The following is an 18,550-nucleotide window of genomic DNA, read 5'->3' as shown; positions in this document are numbered from 1 at the left end:
CGGGCTTTTCTGCTCGCCCCAGACGCTGTGCGCCGATTGGGCTGCAGGCTGCACATTTTGAGACGGTGAGCGCCGAGAACCAATGAACAGCTCGGACGTAAGCCTATCCAATGAGAGCGGGGTGGAGGGCGGGACTTGCGCCGAGCTACGGGTCCCGGATGGAGTTAGGAGCCGTGATGTGTCTCCTGCTGGGGGCCTCGGGCGTCGGGAAGACGCTGTTGGTGAAAAGACTGCTGAATATCCTTCCGCGCCGGGCGGGGGCCAGGAGTGGGGGGGGCAGGGGACCGGTGCGGGCGTCGGGGTGCTCCCGGGGGAGCGAGGATGGGGTCCCGGGGGCGGGGTGCTGGGTGGGCCGGGCGGGTCCGGCCGCCGCCAGCGTTCTCTGCCCGGCTCGGGATCCTTGACTGCCCACACAGCTGAGCTCCGGCGATGGCAAGGGCGATCTGGGCGATCCTCCCCCGACGCGGCCCACGGTAGGCCGCCCCTGTCCCGCAGGTTTAGCAGAAACGGGTACCCTTGACGGTTTGCAAAGCGCTTTGGGTGGTTTTAAGTGGAAGCTGGAGTCCGGCGGGTCAGTGTGTTAATGCAACCCTCGGGAGGTGAGCGGGGTGTCCCGGGAAGGAGCCTGCCTCCTGGGACAGAGCTGCGGTGGACGTGGGTGCATGGCAGGGGCCCCGAGCCGCCCGCCCCTCCCACTCTTCACACTGCTTTCTCTGGTCGCCCCAGAGGCGAATCCCACTGATGGGTGTTGGAGCGCGGCCACAGCCAGCTCTGAGGGTTAGGGCGTGGACCTTTGGAAGCTACTTTAGCCTTTCTTGCTTAGGGTTGTGCTTTAGAGTCTGAGCCCTTGAGAACGGGCGTATTGGGGTTTAGATCAGTGTAAAGGGCAGTGCACGTTTCTTTCCAGGAGTTCCCAGTGGGAAGGAGCTTGTGTCCTTAATGCTTTCTGTTTTTTCCCACAGGTGGGCACCGACCTTACTGACATCGTGGTTCCAAGAAAGATTACCATCCGGGAGCTGGGGGGGTGCATGGGCCCCATCTGGCCCAGCTACTATGGAAACTGCCGTTGTCTCCTGGTAGGTCATGATCCCGTGAACTTGTTTAGGGATCGTGCAGTGCTGGACCTCACTCCATACAGGCTGGAGTTTGGGTTCCTGGGCCAGTCAAGGACTTCCTTTTGGGAATGCAGCTTGATCCCTAGTGCTCCTGTTCCAGAGCTGACGTGAAAGCTCATGCGGGGCTCCAGACAGAAGTGTTTCTTCTCTGCCAGCAACATGCTTGCTTTCTGAGATGTTCCCCTGCATGGGTTCTTATGCTTGACTTCTCCATGCTTTGTCCCATGCTAGCAAGGCCTGTGCCCCAAATCCCAGGACCCTTCCTGGGAGCACGGATGGCCACGCCAGTAGAGACCTGTGTGGGTGGAAACAAGTGACAGCAGGTCACACTCATGCAGCTCATTTCCCTTTACTTCTGCTGACCCCAAAGTCCTTTGTTTCAAAGTCATTGTGCTCTTCTGAGCCAAGTCACGACACCCAAAGAAGAGGGTTCGGGAAGGACTGTCTTCCTCACAGGTGGCACTGGTCTGCATTTTCTTCTTGCCTAGTTCGTGATGGACGCGGCTAACCCCACTCAGCTGTCTGCCTCCTGCGTGCAACTCCTGGGTCTCCTTTCTGCGGAAGGACTAGCAGAAGCATCGGTCTTGATACTCTTCAATAAAATGTACGGGTCTGTCATCCTGGAGGAGTGTGGGGTGCGTCCCCCCACGAGGAGTTCCCTGGAGCGAAGCCAGGAGGGTGGTTCATGGGGGGGTACAGTGGGGGTTGGGATCGGCTTGTGGCAGCCCACCTTGACAGGGCGCTTCTTCCGCTGTAGTGATGTGCCCTGTTACATGACCGTGGAGGAGATGAAGTCCTTGATGAGACTCCCGGACATCATTGCCTGTGCCAAGCAGAGCATCAGCACAGTGGCAGTCAGCGCTCACAAGGGCACTGGCTTGGCAGAGGTGCTGCACTGGCTCCAGGACACCCCGGGGACTGACAGCTGACAGCTGACCCGCGGGAGGAGACCATGACGGGCCGGCTCTGTGGAAGGGCCAGAGAGCCGCCCTGCTTGGCCTGCAGCGATCTGTTCTCATCAGGACAGGATGACCCAGCACAAGCCTAGGGGATGGGCTTCTGGCCTGAGTTGCAGTGACGGGTAAACTGAGGAACCCTGGTTACAGAAACTCCTGACAGCTGGCCTCCGAATGAAAAGATCGTCCCCAGGGCTGGGAGAGGACAACAGGCTTGCAGGGTGGCTGGGCGACCTGCTCCCATCCCGGGATGTATTCCCTTCCCACAGGTGTCTGGACTGCACACCCACAGGGCTCTCTGTAGAGTTTCTGACAGGCTGATGATGTGACTCCCACTGTATGAGGCCGTTGTCATGGAAAGAACTGAGCTTGGAATCAGAACGAGAACGGTGTTTTCATTAGTTCATCTGCTTAGTGCACGTTCGTCGCCGAGGAGGGCGTGGGGGTCCCGCGGGTAGGCGAGAGTGGGGGCAGCTCTGATAGAGCGTGGGAGGTCCTGGCAAGCTCACCCTGATTTCAGCTGAGGGGGCTTGTGGGAGGACAACGGTGTATTCGTGTCCTAGGGCCTCCATAACAAATTGCCACGTGGCTTAAAACAATCTAAACTTAAGCTCAAGGTTCTGGAGACCAAAAAACTGACAGGAAGGTGTCAGCAGGGTTGGTTCCTTCTGGAAGCTCCGAGGGAGGTTGCATTTCTTGCTTCTGGCTTCTAGTGGTTGCTGGTACTTTTCGATATAATTTGGCTTGTGACTCGCAGAACTAAACCCCTGCCTCTGTCTTCATGTGGTCTTCTCTTCTTATCGGGACACCTGTCACTGGATTTAGGGCCCACCCTGAATCCAGGATGATCTTGAGATCCCTCGTTACATCTGCAAAGACCCTTTTTGGAAATACGGTCATGCTTCCGTGTTCCCAGGGTAGGGAGAGGTCTGCGTGGGGCTACTGTTCAGCTCGCTGCGGTCGGTTAGGAAGCCCCTCCCGGGTGTGGTTGTGCGTTTTCTGCAAGCGGCTTTCTCCGTCTCAGCTGGCAGTTGAGGCTAGTTGGGCCGCGAAGGAACGCCGGGCATCTGTGCTGTCCCGGCATGCAGCGCGGCGGCCCGGCCTCAGCCGCGGGGTTTCCAGTTGGCCCTGTTGTTACAGGGGTGTGTGTTCACGCGGGGCTTGTAAATGATGCCTCAGAAAAGCTCTCGCAGAGCCTGCAGGGCCACAGGGGCTCCAGCACCCCCGACCCCCCCACCCTGTGGAAGCGCTCCTCTCTGGGAAGGTCACGCAGCCGCAGATGCGAGCGGCCTCCACCCCGGGGGTGCAGTCCTTGTGGATTTCAGACAACTTGGCACCCCCGCTTCAGAGAACTTGGACACAGTGCGTGCTCAGCAGACAGGCACCTGGCTCCGTCTCTGGGGGTGGCCCCCAGCGCGGGGCTCCTCTGATTTGGGCCTGGTGACATCTCATGGTTAAGGCAGCCTGGGCCGGGTTGGTGAGTCTTCGGGACACTCTGACAAGCCCGCGGTGATTTCATCCTCCGTGTGAGCTACGAAGCTGGTTTTGAAAGGCAAACCCCCTCCAGCCACGATGCCTTTCCACCTTCCTGCTTTCGTGCCACGTCCCGGCCATGGGTCCGGGAGCGTGGGTGTTTCTCAGGGGCTGCGTTCACCCCGGTCTTGCCGTCCTGCCCACATCCTGGAATCCTACTGCGGGAAGCGTGCCAACCACCGAAGGGGCGGCCGCACTGCCCACCCCACTGGCACCTGTGATCTGCCAGCACAGTGGCAGCCAGGGTACCGGGCACCCGACGCGGGGCACAGGGCCCCCCCCCCCCACAGAAACACACCCCTGAGACGCTAGCCCTGATCACAAACACAGCTTCAACTCAAGTTTTTAATTTGGAAAAAACCAAACAGAAAACACTGTAAAGAATGCAAACAGGGAAAGGCAAAAAAGGATCCCACGGAAGCACACTGCCCCACACTTTCTGTAGGGCCACCATGGCCAAGGCTGAGATGTGGTAGTTCCCGGGTGCTGTCCTCACAAGGCTATGAGCAGCAGGACGCTCCCCTTCGTGTTCCACTGCCGAGAACCCTCCAGTCAGCACCCTGCACCCAGCGCCCCACAGCTAACCACACTGGTAACATCTGGGTGCTCCCTCCTTTGGCTCTGGTGGGAGAGTCAAAGCTTGCCAGGCCCTGCTGTTGGCAGGAATTCCCCATGTAACCCTTTCAGCCTCGGGAAGGTCCCGGGCCAGGGTTCTGTCCTTGCCCTCAAGCTGCTTCAGACCTGCTCTTTTTTTCCCCAAAGACTTGAGAACACAAACCTACTCTCAAACCCACTGGGTGTGGGTGGTGTCCTGTCTCCATATCCCAGTGAAAGCCTGGGTGGGCTGCACCTGCCTCTGTAGGGACAAGGTGCCAGGAGCAGGTCCCGGTGGCCTAGACCCTGACCCCCCCCCCCCCCCCCCCCTGCTCCGGCCTGTGCTTCCAGCCGAGCTGCGCTGTTGAACCACACGGAGCTTCAGTTACAGATTCAGCTGACCAAGTCTGCAGTGTCTCCAGCGGACTGGCGTTGAAGGACAGGATTATGGGATCGTCCTCCCTAAAGCGGCCCTGGATTATGTGAGCCTGGACCTGTGTATTCAGAACACAGCTGCAATGAATGATGCTAGGTGTGCCCGACTGGCTGTCCCAGACGTGCTGGCCAGTCTACGGGCACCTGGGGCAGATCATGCTCTGTGAGGGACAGCCCAGCAAATGGCCACTCACAGAAAAGCCCTCTTAGGGAGGAAAAACGAGAGAGCAAAGGCCCGGAGCCCTCTTCTGCACTGGAGAGCGAGTACTTGGGGGGCCTGGGAGTCCCAGCATGTGTTCCAGGCCATCTACGTCCTCCCCAAACCCAGGTGTGGAGGCCCTGGTCTTGCCGTCATAGATGCATCTCTGCCTTCTTCCTGGAAGCCAAGTGGGGGGAACAGGGCGGCTGTGGTGACTGAGCCCCCTGCCGCTTCTTTAGCGCCCTGTAGGCCTGCACGGCCCGCTCTCTCTCCTCCCCAATAATCCGCTGCCGGGCCAGTGACGTGGTCAGAGGCTGGGACACGCCACCAGGGCTCAAAAGCATCCTCAGCATCAGCGATTTCTTCCCAGGCTGAAGAACAGAGATGGAAGGTTGAGGCACAGTTGGGGAAAGAGGGGAGATAAGAAAGGGCCCATGTTGGTCCACCAGCTGTATGCCCAGTGAGAGCGTGGCATCCCACGTGTAGGCCCCGGACCACACGGCCCTGGGGGACAGCCAGGGCAGCTGCCCCTGCTTACCTGACCCTGACTTGTGCTCGTCCTGGGCTGGGCGGTCAGCTCTGGGGGCTGCAGGGCAACCTCGCCAAACTGCACCGTGTCTGGAGGGGCAGAGGAACACAACTGATGCCTCTGGCCACGCGGCCACCCATCCGCTGCCCCCCACCGCCGAGGCACAGGCCTGGGGCCCACACGATCGCTTCAGGAGGACCTACCTCGGAACAGCTCCTGCTCCAGCCCTTCTGCGGCCTTCTCCTCCCTCCGCCGCCGGACTCTATCCAGCCGCCGTTTCTGGAAACTGGGGAAGAAAGCACAGTGCTGTTCAGATTCCCCAAGTCTCATCTCACGGGACTCAGAAGGCGGAGGTCACCCATGCCCAGGAGGTTGCCCCACAGCAGAGCCCAGCGAGCTCCTGCCAAGTCCCCACTCTAGCGACCGCCTGGCCCCGACAGCCGGGCGCTCAGAAGAGCAGGCCTCCGGGGTTCCAAGGCCACATTCTTGGGGGGGGGCGACTGTGCCTCCAGAGCACCTCTGACGGCGTCTGGAGACGTTCTGGGTTGTCCCAATGGGGGGGGTGCTCCTGGCACCTCGGGTAGAGGCCAGGCTGTCGCTCCACACCCTGAGCGGCCCCCACCCCAGACAATCTCTGGCCCCACGTGTCGCCTGGGCTGCTGCATCTGAAGGGTCTCGCAGAGCAGCGATGTGTTTGGGGGGGTGGCTGTGGCCCTGGATGGTGCGTGGTTCAGGTTTTCTGTGATGTACTTTTGGTCACTTGGCCTGACCACGAGCACAAAGAGCGCTCAGATGCGGCAGCGCCACGGGACTGCAGACCATCTCCAACTCCCACAGCTGTGACAGACACTCCCGATGAACGCTTGGGTCCGCCCATCTCAAAGGCTGCAGCTGTGGCAGAAACATCTCAAAAAGCCCTTGTTTGTCAAAACCACCTCCCCGCCCGTGCCCACAGGCCCAGGGAGGTGGCACAGGGCTTCCTTCCCAGACTTCTCCAGGGCTGAGGGGCAGGGGAGCTACAGCGGGCGGTGGGCCCCCTCCTGGTGCCAGATGCCGCCCTCAGGAGCCCTGCAAGGACCTCATCCGAGCCCCCGCTGGAGATGCCGGTATCCCCGCTTTACAGATGAGGCACTGGAGCTGAAAGAGGTCGCAGGACTGGTGTGGACGGCACAGCTGAAGGCCCTCAAACTTCTTTCACAGAAAGGACCCCAGTCCAGGTCCTCGAGGAGGTGGTGTCAGCCAGTCAGAAGCAGGGGAACCCCAGAGCTGCGTGGGATCCCCCAGTGGCCAGCAAGCCTTCCTGAGGGACCACCAGCCTCATCTTTTCCCCTCTCTCTATTGCAACGGGCCAGGGTGCGCAACAGGCCCTTGACCTCATCTGGCTCTTGGGCCCCTTTGATGCTTTCCCAGAGAAAGGCAAAGACAAATCTGGCCCTTCAGAGTTCCGTGGGCTCGGAGACTCCCTGAACCCCCAGGGTTGAAAAGCTCTGACGTAGAGAAAAACAGGTTTTCACTTCTCTCTGTGCTCCCCCTGAATCGGGGTGGGGTGGGACTCCCCCAGGAAGAAAACACTATCGATGCAGAGAACGGTCAGGGGACCCCTAACCCCACCCCACTCACGCTTTCTTCCGCTCCGACTTCTCCTTTTTGGGAGCTGCCTGCACCTCGGGCTGCCGGGCCACCTGGTTCTTGCTGAGGAAGAGCACGTGCTGGGCCTCCTCCTCCATTCGCTGGATATAGGCCCTGTCAGACTCCCACTTCCTCTGCTGGAACTTGGGGACAGCGATGTCCGGCTCGGCTCCTTTTGCTTCCTTCTCCAGCGTCTTTCTGAAGGCTGCCTGGGCTGAGACCAAAGGGAGAGGTCAGGCGGTGTGGTGCCAGGCTGGCCAGGGCCACAGGGAAGGAAGACCAGACTCAAGTGGGGGCAGCTCAGACACCCATGTGGATGGGAGCCCCACAGCCCACTGCTGCAAGTCACAGATGTCCACCACAGCTTGGTTGAGAAAGAAAATAGGAAAGAACCTGAATGTTAATCATCAATGGGGGAGTGGTTGAATAACTACCCTATTTTCATGCAAAGACTTCACTGCACAAACCCAGAACATCATGCAATGCACAGAATGAACATGTAGCTTTCCCATCCTAAGTATGTGAAAATGTCCAGGATATTTCTCTTGGGCAGGCACAGCAGAAAATGAACAGCGCTTTCTTTCAGGGCAAAAGAGCAGGATTCAGAGACAAGGAGGGAGGCCGTGCCGTCCATCATACCGTACACCCGTTTGCTTTACCACGTATAAGTTTATGTCTTAAATCACCAAAAACAAGAGCCAGCTCCGTAAAGCACAGTTCAAACTGTGGTTTCTTCTGCTGGGGCCGGTGTGCATCCTCTACTTCTCACCTTCCCTGCCTCTTTCTGTCACTGTCTCTTTGACGCTCATATAACCCCCAACGAAAAGCATGAGGTTTACAAAGAAATTATAAAACAGCACTGATGTAAAAACAATCTCATATTTGGGAAAACAAATGTAAATACACAAAACACCATCATGCTGGACTCCATTCCCCAAAATGCCCCGAGCGTTATCTCTGGCAGAGGCTGACAGGTGGCTACCCAACCTGGCCCTGGATGAGAGGTTGGAGAGGTAAGTTTTCCAGGGGGGGGTCCTGATCAACTCCCTCCTTAACCTCCAGAAAACATCCACTCTTTCCCCCCATCGTTTCTGCACTCCCGTCCAAGAAACGGCCGTTTCTCACTAGCAAGAGCTTCCCTGGCCTGCCCTGTCCACTCCCTCAATTGTTACACGGGGATCTTTTCTCAAAGTCAATCTGAACCCACCATCACTTCTGATCTCCACTAGTTTGGGAGGAGAACCAAAAATCCTAACAGGAGGCCCCAAGGGCTCCTTCTGGAGCCTCATCCGAAACCACACTGCCACCTGCTGCCACCACCTCTGTGGCCCTGGTGACACCAGCCTTCTGTCAGTGCTCCACAAGCTCCTGCACCTTCAGACTACTGGGTGTCTGCGGATCTCTGCTGCCCGAAGCACGATTAAACATTTAGGCAATTAAGTGGGCTGGGGCACACAAAGCTGTATGGCCACCCAGCATGAGCCTGCACGTTACCTTGTTTCTTCCTCTTTTTGTTACTGATGGGATTTTTCATCTCCTGGCGGCTCCTCATAATCTCTCGGAGCCGGAAGGGGATTTCCTGCTCATCCCGGTTCTTAGGCTTGCAATTCACTTTCTTTTTTTCTTTGCTGGGAGCGAGAACAGGAGGGTGAGACGCGTCCTAAGTTCAGCATAAGCAGAATCAGACACTGAAGCTGAGCCTGGAAAGCGAACCTGGCTGCCGGGGGCGCCGGGCGAGGGCGCATCCTCACCGGAGACTGCCCCTGACCTGGGTTCTCGCAGGTCGCTGGGGTGAGGGGCTCTCCCGGAGCCCCAGGAGGGCAGGGACCGACCCTGGAAGTGGCTACTGCCACGCCGGAGACCCTCACGCCTCCGCTCACCCGGCCGAGCCTCCCGCGCACCCACGGGTAGGGACTGCGGGGCGCTGAGACCCACCTGCGCGGTCCGGGCCATGGCGCTGAGCGCTGCTTCCCCCGCAGCTCCTGCTGCCGCCCCTGCGGCCGCCCAGGACCCCCAGGCCCCGCCGGCCCCACGGGCGGAGCACCTCGGCGCCAGGGTCCAGCCATCCGCACACCGCGGGCTCCCAGACTAAACCACTTCCGCCTTTCCGCACAGTCCCGCCCCACGATCGCCATTTCCGCTTCCTGCACTTAGGTCTGCGCCCATTGGGGCGGTGCCGCTCCCTGGCGGACCGGGATTGGCCAGAGCGGCCGCCCCTCACGCCGCCTAGGGCGGGGCCCGGGGCTGCGGCGCGCGTGCCCTTTGGCCCGGCCGCAGGTGATGCTGCTCCGGAGTTTGGTTGGGGGAGGCCGGACGGTGGCCGCCGCTGCCTGCGGTCCGGCAAGTACCAGCGGGGCGGGGGCCGGGGCGGGGCGCGTTCGGGAGGCGGGGGCCCGGCAGGGACCGGAGACGCGCGGCCCGCTCCTCTGCTGTCGTTCCTGTCTTGGCCCCGGCTCCGCGGGAAGGGCCGCCCTGCGCGGGGCCGCCGGTTCGGCAGTATCCCTTGCATAGCCCCTTCATCCCTGTCTTCCTCCCAGGTCATCCCCCAAAGGTCCCGAGGGCAGGCCCCCCCCCCCCCCGCACCGGGCACCGCGGGCAGCCTTCCCTCCCTTCTCCGGCCCCGGCCCCAGGGTCCTGTGTCCTGCTCTGGGGTCTCCGGGGCCTTCCACACTGACTGCCACCGCCCTGACCTTACTTATTCATTCCGCCTAACTCCTGCGAGGAGCACGAGCTCCTCGGTCACTGCGGCTTCCCCAAGGGGCTGCACGTAGCCGGCGCTCACGGGATACTGCCGAGGGCGTCTCAGCGTGGTCAGAGGGGAAGGCGCCCGGCTGCACTGGTTGGAGAGGGAGGAGCCGCTGTGTGGCCCCAGCCCGCAAGCTTCCACCGGGCCCCCATTCCTGCCCAAGGAGGTGGGGTTCCAGCGTACCCCCCCCACCATCTGCTGGAGTGTGCACCCAGTGCCTGTCCCTGAACCCATTTCTCCAGCCCTTACGTCCACTTTACAGAGGGGAGACCGAGTCTACAGATGCAGTAACTTGTCTAAGGTCTCCTGGGAAATGAGGAAGCGGGGAAGCACCTGGAGCCCCCTGCCAGTCACAGGAGGCTGAAATTTCCCTGGAGCTGGGGGCCGGCAAGGCCTTACCAGCATCTGTCTTCTTAGGGGCCATGTCGACCCTCCAGCTGGGACCGGTGCCAAAGGCTTCCTGGAGGCGGCAGCGTTCTTTACAGGCCGCACGCCTGGGTCCAAGTCCGTGAAGGCCACAGAGATTTTGGGAAGGACCATGTAGAGGAGGGCTCTCAATCAGGTGCAGATGGCACAGGGCAGCCCAAGTCGTCCTTGCCTGGCGGGGGCCCCCCAGAAGCCCGGTATCCCCTGCCGCCTGAGCTCCAGCCCCCCACAAACTGCTGCATGAGTGGCTGCCCCAACTGTGTGTGGGTGGAGTACGCAGACGCGCTGCTGCGGCATTACGGAGATGGTGGCCAGAGGGCCCTGGCCGCCCTCGAGGAGCACGTGACTGACGAGAACCTCAAGGCCTTCCTCAGGATGGAGATCCAGTTCCGAGTGAGGAGTGGAGGCTGAGCCGACTTGCCCAACACCCACGCCGGCTCCAGCCTGACAGCTCCTTCTCAGGAAGCAGCACGGAGCTTTACTCGTGGCCCTTCATGAGGCCGGAGTCAGACAGGAATAGAAGGAATTATTTAATGACTTTATCTGAGAATAAATAAGTCTGTGGTGATTAGACGGAGGCTTCTGTGTTCTTCTCTGTAGGGCTTACGTTCCATTGTCAAAGAAAGCAGGTGCAGCTTGCTGTTGAACTTTTATTGAGAGCCTGCAGCTTTCACCAACCTGTAAGGGTGAAGTGAGTTCCATTTCTTTGACGATCCACGTGACGACGACCCCAGGAGTCCCCTTCCATGTCCCAGCACCCCAGAAGTCCTGCCCCAAGGTCAGCTCTGGTTATTCTCAGTGGCAGAGGGAGGACTGTCTGGTTCCATGAAGTTGCTGTTGGCAAAGTCCTTGGCAGGCATGAACACCGGTAGGCAGCCTGAGAAGGGCCCCATTATTCCAGCTGCAGGGCTCCTTGGGGAGATACCCATTCACCAGCCAGGTAGAAAGCTGTAGATCAGCCCGCAGGGGCCTGAGCCTCCAGTCCTTCCAACCCACTTAGACACGATGATCGAGGCAGTTGATCAGGGTGTAAGGACCCAGAGGCCTCCAGCATTAGCCCTAGAATCAGCCTCCCAGCACTAGCCTGGTCCTTGGCTGCAGACCGGGCCGCGGGACCATTCAGCCCGGGAAGAACTTTATCTTAGGGCCCTCACTGCCCGTCCCCATCTCCTGCTCACCCCCATCATGGAAATTGTCCCATCTTATCTCCCTCCCCCAACACTTTCAAGCGCTGATACCAGTGGCCTGGATGGGGCAGGGGTTAAAGGAACTTGTGCGTGTTTTATCTCTCCTCATTTAAAGAAAAAACTAAGATTAGCATAAATTCATGAGGGGTTTGAGCTGATAAACAGGCCTTCCCAGGTAGGGGCCTTTAACAGAAAGCTGGTGTATCACATAGAAATGTGTGGGCAAGAGAATGGAAGCAAAGCACGGTGCCTAAGACACCCGTGGTTCAGGCTGTGTTTCTGGACAGCTGCGTGCCCTCCAGAAACAGGGTTTATGGTGACACAAATCTATTAGGCTGTATCTCAGCATCTCATTTAACGTGTCCTCATACAGATTCAAAAACGTCCCAGAAAGAGAAAGCTCTCCTCCAGGGACAGCAGCACAGCAAAGCTTGGCAGGCTCTGAGGCTCTGTGAAGGGGTGGCTTATCTCAGAGATGAAGAGGTTTTCCGTATTTTTCTCCAAAATTCAGATTTATAAGGGTTTCCTGTATGGACCTGGGTACACGTACATGCATACATCCGAAGGATCCTACTAAGTCAGCCCTACTGGGGAATGCAAGAGTCACAGCGACATCCTGTCCCCAGGGGCAGCCGCTGGCCTGGCTCCTTGCAGCGAGGCGGACTCCTCCCCCACATAGCAGCGGTGGTCGAGGATGCCCGTGCAGCCCAGCACCAGGCTCGCCGAGACTCGCGCAGGTGCGGGTCTTGTCTGCTCATTCGTTCGTCTCTCAGGCGCCGGGTGACCACCTGTGACGTGTCTGGCACTGGGGTCCGGTAGGAACACCTGCCACACTCACTCTAACGTGGAAGACAGAGGTTACCACGAGTGTTACCCGATGTACAACTATATCAGCTGCCGTGCGGTCCTATGAGATAGGCCTCCTGGTCTAGCCTGAGGGGTCGCCCTGAGGAAATGGTCCTGGGGCAGAGCTCTGACATCCCAGGAAGAGGGAGCTGAGGGAACCAGGAGAGGTGCACAGTATACCAACAGACGGAGCAGCGGGTGCAAAGGTCCTGGGGTGGAAGGGTCTGGGAGCATGGAGAGCGAGGCAGAGGGATAAAAGGTAAGGTCAAAGGGGTAGATAGTGACCAGACTACACGGGACTTTGGGAGCCATGAAGGCAGATTCTTTAGAGGTCAGAGAACTGAAAATGGGGAGACCCAGGACGGCAGCCAGTGCAGTTTCTTCTTGGCTTCCAAGAGGAGCAGCTTCAGGAGTGAGTCTTGCCCGTCCAGCATTTGTGTCGGCACATCCCATCTCCGTCCCGACCCCATCCCCAGGCCCTTGCCTGCCCCTGAGCCCCTTCCCTCATCTCCCTGACCCTCAGTGGTGGTGCCCTCTTGCCACCCTCCTGAGTGGCCCTGACAATCTCATTAGTGTCGTGTCAGAGGACGATCCTAATCAGCTTACCCAAGAGCAGGATAAATGCCCAGCCGGCCCCCTGCTGAGGGAGGTCTGGCCACTCACACCCATGGCCCCCTGAGACCTGCCCAGTGCTTGGTGAGTACTGACCTTCCCCAGTCGCCTTTCTTGACAGCCGTTTACCCAAGGGAGTTGAATATCTGCACAGAGGGTGGGGAGTTGTTGGGCTTTTCACCGCCACACTGACGGCTGGATCTGCAGGAGTCTGTCCACTGTCCTAGTCAGAGCGGTTCCCCAGCCGGTCACTTTCAGCTCCCCCATATTAAAGGGTGGTTGCAGGCAGTCCCCAAGGCCATACGCTCTCAGCTAACTTGAGTGGTCATCAGCCAGAGACTGGACTGCGGCTGGGCCAGCTGGGAGAGCTTGGACCATGGTTTCCATGAGGCCAGCATCTGACGGGGGGAGTTCCGTCTGGGTCAGGGCTGTGTGCACCGGGTCCATGGCCTGGGACTGGGGAAGGGGTCTGGCTGGGCCTACACCATCTAGGCTGTGAGGGGTGGGCATGATGGGGTCTGAGCTGCCGGGACCACCAGTGCAGGTCACCTTGGACCCCATGTACATCCTCCTTGGCTGGTGCGGGTTCTGGCACGGAGGATGAATGTTAGGGAGGAAAGGTCCATGGTGGGGTGCACCTGGTACTGGGTGCCCACCCCTACCACCCAGCCTGCCTTGCCCGCCAGCCGGTCTCAGCCCTGATGCTCTAGCCAGCAGCTGGTGGTAGCCCAAGGCTGGGGTCAGGCACTGTAGCCCACAAGACCGGAGCAGCAAAGGGGGCCCAGGAGGTGGGGCCTGGGGCATCTAGTGCCAGGGGCTCCTGTCTGTGTCCTGTGCTTAGCCCCAGAACCTTCTAGGCTATGGCAGCCCTGAGGAATTAGAGTCGCCCTCTGGTGCTAATAGGCTTAGGGGAAGCCGAGTTGCCCTTGAGCAGGGTCAACGGGGCTTAGGGCATCCAGGGAGAGGCAGAGGGGAGGTCACCCTGTGCAGTGGGTTCAGAGACACCAGCAGGTGACACTATGTGCCCAGGGCAGTCTCCAAGCACAGTGAGTGGCCAGGGGATTTACCAGTAGAGGGAAGAAACTGCAGGGGGCTGGTTGCACAGCTCAGCTCGGGACTTCTCCTGAGACAGACCCCTCCCTGCCAGGCACCCTGCCCTCCACTTCTCTGTCACCCTTCGTTGGCACTGCCAGACGCCTGGCATGCCACCAGGAACGAGGCTGAGTGTCCCTACCCCGGTGATTGGGGTGGGGCACGCAGAAGGGGAGACAGCTGAGGGGGTGCACCAGGGGGGCCACTGGTACTCTCATTCCCCCTGCCTGACCCCAGGTGCAGGCCCACGTGGAGATGGCGGGGGGCTGCCATCGGGGTCACGCTCAGGGCCTCCTGGGTTTCCTGTTTCAGGACTTCCTCTCTTCCGCTGGGTTGAGACCTGGAAGGGGGGCGGAAGCAAGGGGCTGACCAGGAGCCCCCCAGCCTGGTGTGCGCCCAGCCCACGGCGTGAGGGAGTCTAGAAGCCAGAGGTTGCCGTGGGCTCTCTGCCATCCTGGCCATGAACCTGGAGCCACCCAAGGCCGAGATCCGGTCAGCCACCAGGGTGACGGGGGGGCCCGTCACTCCCAGAAAAGGGCCCCCCAAATTTAAACAGCGGCAAACCAGGCAGTTCAAGAGCAAGCCCCCCAAGAAAGGCGTCCAAGGGTAAGCAGAGCTGGTGGAGGGCCAGCCGCAGGCTACACAGGAAGTGGGGGGGGGGAGGGCACTGTAGAGCAGGGGGCTCGGCCACCCTTCCCTGGCTGGGGTCATTCCCAAGGGCCCCCATTCCTCAGCATGGGGGGCAGGAGGGCTCGGGGGCTCCTGTCACCCTCTACCTGTTACTGCCAAATGGATCTGGAGACCACGCTCACTGCCGCTCAGGGACTCAGCCACAGCCCACCCGCCGGTGTATGTCCCTGCACACTCACAGCCAGGGCGCGCTGGCAGACCCAGGGGCTGGCACTCAAGGGCACGTATGCCCCCATGCACCCCCACTCCCCTCTTTCCGGCCACTGGCCCTGACCACTCTGTCCTGCAGGTTTGGGGACGACATCCCTGGAATGGAAGGCCTGGGAACAGGTATGATGGCTGCCAGGGTCTTCCCAGGTCCCCCCCACTCTCCCGCCTGTCCGTGCGCCTGGGGCCCCATCCTTACTCCACTTTCCCCAGCCGAAGCTTATCTACAGCACTGCCTCAAGCCCGTCCTTCCTTCTCTGCCCCAACATCAAGGTTTAGGCCTCACGGAGGTGGGGCTGCTCCCATTCAGTGGGTTCACCGGGTACTTGGGGGGCTGGAAAGCAACAAGGATGCCTTGCTGTCCCCCTCTCTCCTCCCTGGCGTGCTGCATCCATCCTCTTCCACTCGACACCCTCAAGCTGGCGTGCCCTGGGGGAAGGGCTCCCCACCCAGGACTTCTGCTCTCACCATTTGGGGTGTAGACAACAGGGCATGGAGGGGGTGGTGGCCCCTGGGGCCAGGAGCCTCCTGGTGCCACTGTTCCTTCTCCTGCAGACATCACGGTCATCTGCCCATGGGAGGCCTTCAACCACCTGGAGCTGCACGAACTGGCCCAGTATGGCATCATCTAGCTCCAGAGCCTGACCCAGAACCTCAGGGTCGTACCCCCTGCTGCCCGCCGCCGCCCCTGCTCAGGATTCCTGTGAGGAGGCCGGCCCCCCTGTGGGTGTCCAGGTTGCCCAGTTTGTGTCTGGAGACCCTTGCAGGGTGGCAACCTCAGGCCCCCAGATGCCAGTTACCAGAAGCCCACCAGCTCCCTGTAGGACACCCTGGGGCCGGTCAGGCCCTGCTTAGCTTCCAGAAACACTGGCCCACAGACCTTGTCTTAGGGCTGGAAAGCCAGGGCAGGGTCTCCCAGGAATGTCCCTCCCAGCCCACTCCCGTCCTGCTGTGTGGTGGTGAGACCAAGCTCCCCTCACTGGCCCTTCCCAGCTGCTGTCCTTGGGTTGGAGTGGGGGGCTGGGGGAGTCCTGGTGGCATCCGACCAACACCCCTCCAAACCCATCACCGGCAGGAAACGTCCTTTCCAACATGGCCCACACTTGCTGTCCCTGTTTCAAAATAAACTCCGCACGCCCCCGCGCGCTAGGCTGGAGTGGGTTGTGTTGTGGGTGGGGGCAGGGCCCGACGGCGTGGGTCTCCGGCAGGAGCGTAGGGATGAAGGATGAAGGTGCGGGCTGGTGGGCGCAGCACGGGCCTGGCCAGGCTGAGAGGGAAGGAAACCCGCTAAACGCTGCGTCTGGGCCTGTGGTGGCCGGGGGTCCATGCAGCAAGGCCGGCTAGGCTGGGAGGCAGTCGCGTGCATGCCCGGCCCCCGGAGCAGGCCTCCCCAAGGAGGCGGATGAGGCCCCGCAACAGCTCATGCGAGGAGGAGGGAGCCCTCCACCCTGCCTCACAGGTGAGGAAACAGGTGCAGAGAGATCGGGGAATTCGCTAAGTGGCCCAGCCAGCCTGTCCTTAGCTGTCCACTACCTCTGGCCAGGCGCCCGCCCGGGGACCCAGGGTTCCACGCCTGACGCCACACCTGGGGGGATCGGGCGCACCCACGCACACAGGCCTGGGGAAACTCCCTAGCAGCAGCCGCCATCCGGGAGCCCGCCCCGTGTGTGTCCACGTGGACCAGGTGCGTCTGTGGGCCTGTTCACACAGCAGGGACCGGATGGTGACTCTTGGGAAGGGCCCTCTGGGGTCCCATTCATGTGAAAGCCAGAAAAAGCCACGTAACCGAAAGTGACGGAGGCCAGTCGGGGTGCCCCCAGGGAGGAGGCGAAGCAGCCTGCCGCGGCTGGCTCCTGACCTGGCCGTGGGTCCGCACGGGTTTACAGAGGGACGAGTTCCTCACGCTGCCCACTTGAGACGGGCGCCATTTACTGTATGAATGATACAGCTCCGTAAAATTTATTCCCGCCTGGGCCTCGCCCTCGGCCACCACAACGGACGGGAAGGGGCCAGGCGGTGGTAAGGGAGTGGGGCCACCGGGGTGGGCCTCAGAGGCGGGGTCAGAATGGGGGTCGGGAGCAGGCATCAGAGGTGGTTGGAGGTGACAGTCAGGGGTGGGAGTTGGAGTTGGGGGCTTGCCAGCAGGATTTCATCCGGTCCTCAGAGCCCCGTACTCTCCCCCCCGGCCAGGTAGCTTTGCCTGGCATCCCCCGTGGGAGGCGTGGCTTCCACAGGCCACGCGGTGTTTGCAAGGGCTCCGTGGTCGAGAACAAATGTCTCCAAAAGAGAGTGAAATCAGGTGGTGGTACAGGGACTCCTCCTTGCGGGGCCTGACAGAACCGGGAAGGAGGTGGGCATGGCCTGCCCTCAGGGAAATGGGCCCCCGTGGAGTGGGAGGTAAAGCAGGCGGAGGAGGCCCGGGTGCTGAGACCCAGCGCGGTCACTCCGACACCTTCCCTGGGTGTCCTACGGGGCTGTCAGCCCTGGGCCAGTTTGGCAGGGGACCTTTCTGTCCCCGCGGTTCTGCGGCTCTCCACCCCCCACCCGGCGGACAGCCAGGGCCCTCAGCAGCTGGGCGGCCAACAGGAGCTCCACCCCCTGGACGACCACAACCACGATGGTGCAGGCACCCACAGCCCGGACATTCCTGCGCAGCCACCCTCGGAGTGGAGGGCCACAGCCCCGCAGATGCACCCGTCTCCGAGCAGCATCCTCAGCCAGGCCCGGAGCTCTGAAGCCACACGGGTGGTTGACAGCCGTGCCATCTTCCCTGGGGTTGACGCAGCAGGAGGCAGGAAGGCGGCAGGCCTGGACCCCAGGGGAGCTGCAGTTAAAGTACCTGTAAGAGTACATCTGGGCATCGGTCCGGAGGGCAGGGCCCGCTGTTCGGGGCCCGGCGCTGAGTCCGGTGTCTCTTACCGGCCCTTCAAACGTCCACGCCCCACAGACACGCATGCACATGCACACACGCACTTGTGCACACACAGTAACAGCTTCCTGTGATTCATCCCGGCACCCGGTAGCCTCTGCACACACAGGCAGATGTCAAAGCCTCTTGGCAGGAAGGGACATATTTGGTGAGACGGTTGAAGAGGAGACAAGCATGTGATGAGGGGTGGGAATCAGACAGCCTTGCCCGATAGGGGCTGCTGAGTTGGTCTGAGCAGGCAGAACCGGAGGGGAGAAGATGTGCTGAAGCCTGGAAGAGGCCGCCGTGCCCGTCAGCAGGTCGGTGAGGGAGGCTGAGGGGCAGCACTCGGCAGCCACGGGGCTCTCCTCACGGCCCCCAGCTCCAGGCAGCCTCCAAGCGTCCCTGGCCTCTGACTGGGGTCCACGGTCCTGCACCTGCCCTCCCTCCCAGGCATGCTCTCATGCCCCAGAAGAGTGGGCCTCACTAAGGCAAGGACTTAAAAGCCAGCAGGATGGGTGACCACGTGACACCACAGGGGGCTGCCACCAATCCGAAGTCACACACAGCCCATGAATGAGAACACCCATGTGGATGCTTCTAGAACCCTTGTCACGTTTCAGTGACTGCTGGACACAAGTGGCTGGTTTTCAAGTCTCTGTATGACTCCCTCTCTCGTGGTCAGTTGTCCTCCAGCAGAATGTAAAAGATACACTGCCCAGTGTTCCTAAATAGACAACGCTTACACGCACCCACTCATACACACACACAGACACACGTGCACACACAGACAAGCACACACACGCACATGCATGCACACACAGACACAGAGACATGCACACGCGC

The 18,550-nt window shown here is 60.7% G+C and overlaps 5 protein-coding genes across 5 annotated transcripts in view; 3 read left to right on the top strand and 2 right to left on the bottom strand.

Moving 5' to 3' along the window:
* The first annotated feature begins 147 nt into the window (after window positions 1-147).
* On the top strand, window positions 148-2,955 carry ARL16 (ADP ribosylation factor like GTPase 16). The gene is made up of 5 exons (XM_032429577.1): window positions 148-237; window positions 415-473; window positions 963-1,076; window positions 1,604-1,719; window positions 1,873-2,955. The coding sequence occupies exons 1-5, from the start codon at window positions 159-161 to the stop codon at window positions 2,042-2,044; spliced, it is 540 nt and encodes a 179-aa protein (XP_032285468.1). The 5' UTR covers window positions 148-158; the 3' UTR covers window positions 2,045-2,955.
* Window positions 2,956-3,940: 985 nt separating this feature from the next.
* On the bottom strand, window positions 3,941-9,095 carry CCDC137 (coiled-coil domain containing 137). Its single transcript, XM_032429882.1, has 6 exons — window positions 8,926-9,095; window positions 8,485-8,618; window positions 6,982-7,204; window positions 5,565-5,647; window positions 5,371-5,450; window positions 3,941-5,203 (listed from the first exon to the last, which is right to left on the bottom strand). The coding sequence occupies exons 1-6, from the start codon at window positions 9,054-9,056 to the stop codon at window positions 4,985-4,987; spliced, it is 870 nt and encodes a 289-aa protein (XP_032285773.1). The 5' UTR covers window positions 9,057-9,095; the 3' UTR covers window positions 3,941-4,984.
* Window positions 9,096-9,215: 120 nt separating this feature from the next.
* OXLD1 (oxidoreductase like domain containing 1) lies at window positions 9,216-10,735 on the top strand. Its single transcript, XM_032429655.1, has 2 exons — window positions 9,216-9,330; window positions 10,154-10,735. Exons 1-2 carry the CDS (start codon window positions 9,271-9,273, stop codon window positions 10,571-10,573), a joined length of 480 nt encoding a protein of 159 aa, XP_032285546.1. The 5' UTR covers window positions 9,216-9,270; the 3' UTR covers window positions 10,574-10,735.
* Window positions 10,736-12,870: 2,135 nt separating this feature from the next.
* On the top strand, window positions 12,871-15,806 carry PDE6G (phosphodiesterase 6G). The gene is made up of 4 exons (XM_032429917.1): window positions 12,871-12,891; window positions 14,212-14,505; window positions 14,879-14,919; window positions 15,352-15,806. Exons 2-4 carry the CDS (start codon window positions 14,360-14,362, stop codon window positions 15,426-15,428), a joined length of 264 nt encoding a protein of 87 aa, XP_032285808.1. The 5' UTR covers window positions 12,871-12,891; window positions 14,212-14,359; the 3' UTR covers window positions 15,429-15,806.
* A 1,456-nt stretch (window positions 15,807-17,262) lies between these two features.
* The window catches only part of TSPAN10 (tetraspanin 10), a 9,732-nt gene continuing 8,444 nt past the window's right edge, over window positions 17,263-18,550 (bottom strand). Inside the window, exon 4 of the mRNA XM_032429990.1 lies at window positions 17,263-17,635. Within this exon, the coding sequence (XP_032285881.1) occupies window positions 17,263-17,635 (373 nt within the window). The remainder of the gene's footprint in view (window positions 17,636-18,550) is intronic.

Source organism: Phoca vitulina, unplaced genomic scaffold (assembly GCF_004348235.1).
Source record: "Phoca vitulina isolate PV1807 unplaced genomic scaffold, GSC_HSeal_1.0 scaffold41, whole genome shotgun sequence".
In the NCBI taxonomy this organism is placed as follows: Eukaryota; Metazoa; Chordata; class Mammalia; order Carnivora; family Phocidae; genus Phoca; species Phoca vitulina.
The sequence above is the reverse complement of the archived record's forward strand: the minus strand, read 5'-3'. Positions and strand labels throughout refer to the sequence as shown.

Excerpts from the sequence above, each read along its gene's own strand:
- PDE6G (XM_032429917.1), top strand. The coding sequence starts at position 14,360 with ATGAACCTGGAGCCACCCAAGGCCGAGATCCGGTCAGCCACCAGGGTG. Across the intron at positions 14,506-14,878 it reads CCCAAGAAAGGCGTCCAAGG|GTTTGGGGACGACATCCCTG; the intron begins GTAAGCAGAGCT and ends TCTGTCCTGCAG. Across the intron at positions 14,920-15,351 it reads AATGGAAGGCCTGGGAACAG|ACATCACGGTCATCTGCCCA; the intron begins GTATGATGGCTG and ends CTTCTCCTGCAG.
- OXLD1 (XM_032429655.1), top strand. The coding sequence starts at position 9,271 with ATGCTGCTCCGGAGTTTGGTTGGGGGAGGCCGGACGGTGGCCGCCGCT. Across the intron at positions 9,331-10,153 it reads CCGCCGCTGCCTGCGGTCCG|GGGCCATGTCGACCCTCCAG; the intron begins GCAAGTACCAGC and ends CTGTCTTCTTAG.
- ARL16 (XM_032429577.1), top strand. The coding sequence starts at position 159 with ATGGAGTTAGGAGCCGTGATGTGTCTCCTGCTGGGGGCCTCGGGCGTC. Across the intron at positions 1,077-1,603 it reads GAAACTGCCGTTGTCTCCTG|TTCGTGATGGACGCGGCTAA; the intron begins GTAGGTCATGAT and ends CTTCTTGCCTAG. Across the intron at positions 1,720-1,872 it reads TTGATACTCTTCAATAAAAT|TGATGTGCCCTGTTACATGA; the intron begins GTACGGGTCTGT and ends CTTCCGCTGTAG.
- CCDC137 (XM_032429882.1), bottom strand. The coding sequence starts at position 9,056 with ATGGCTGGACCCTGGCGCCGAGGTGCTCCGCCCGTGGGGCCGGCGGGG. Across the intron at positions 8,619-8,925 it reads CCATGGCCCGGACCGCGCAG|CAAAGAAAAAAAGAAAGTGA; the intron begins GTGGGTCTCAGC and ends TCTCGCTCCCAG. Across the intron at positions 5,648-6,981 it reads AAGTCGGAGCGGAAGAAAGC|TTTCCAGAAACGGCGGCTGG; the intron begins GTGAGTGGGGTG and ends TTTCTTCCCCAG.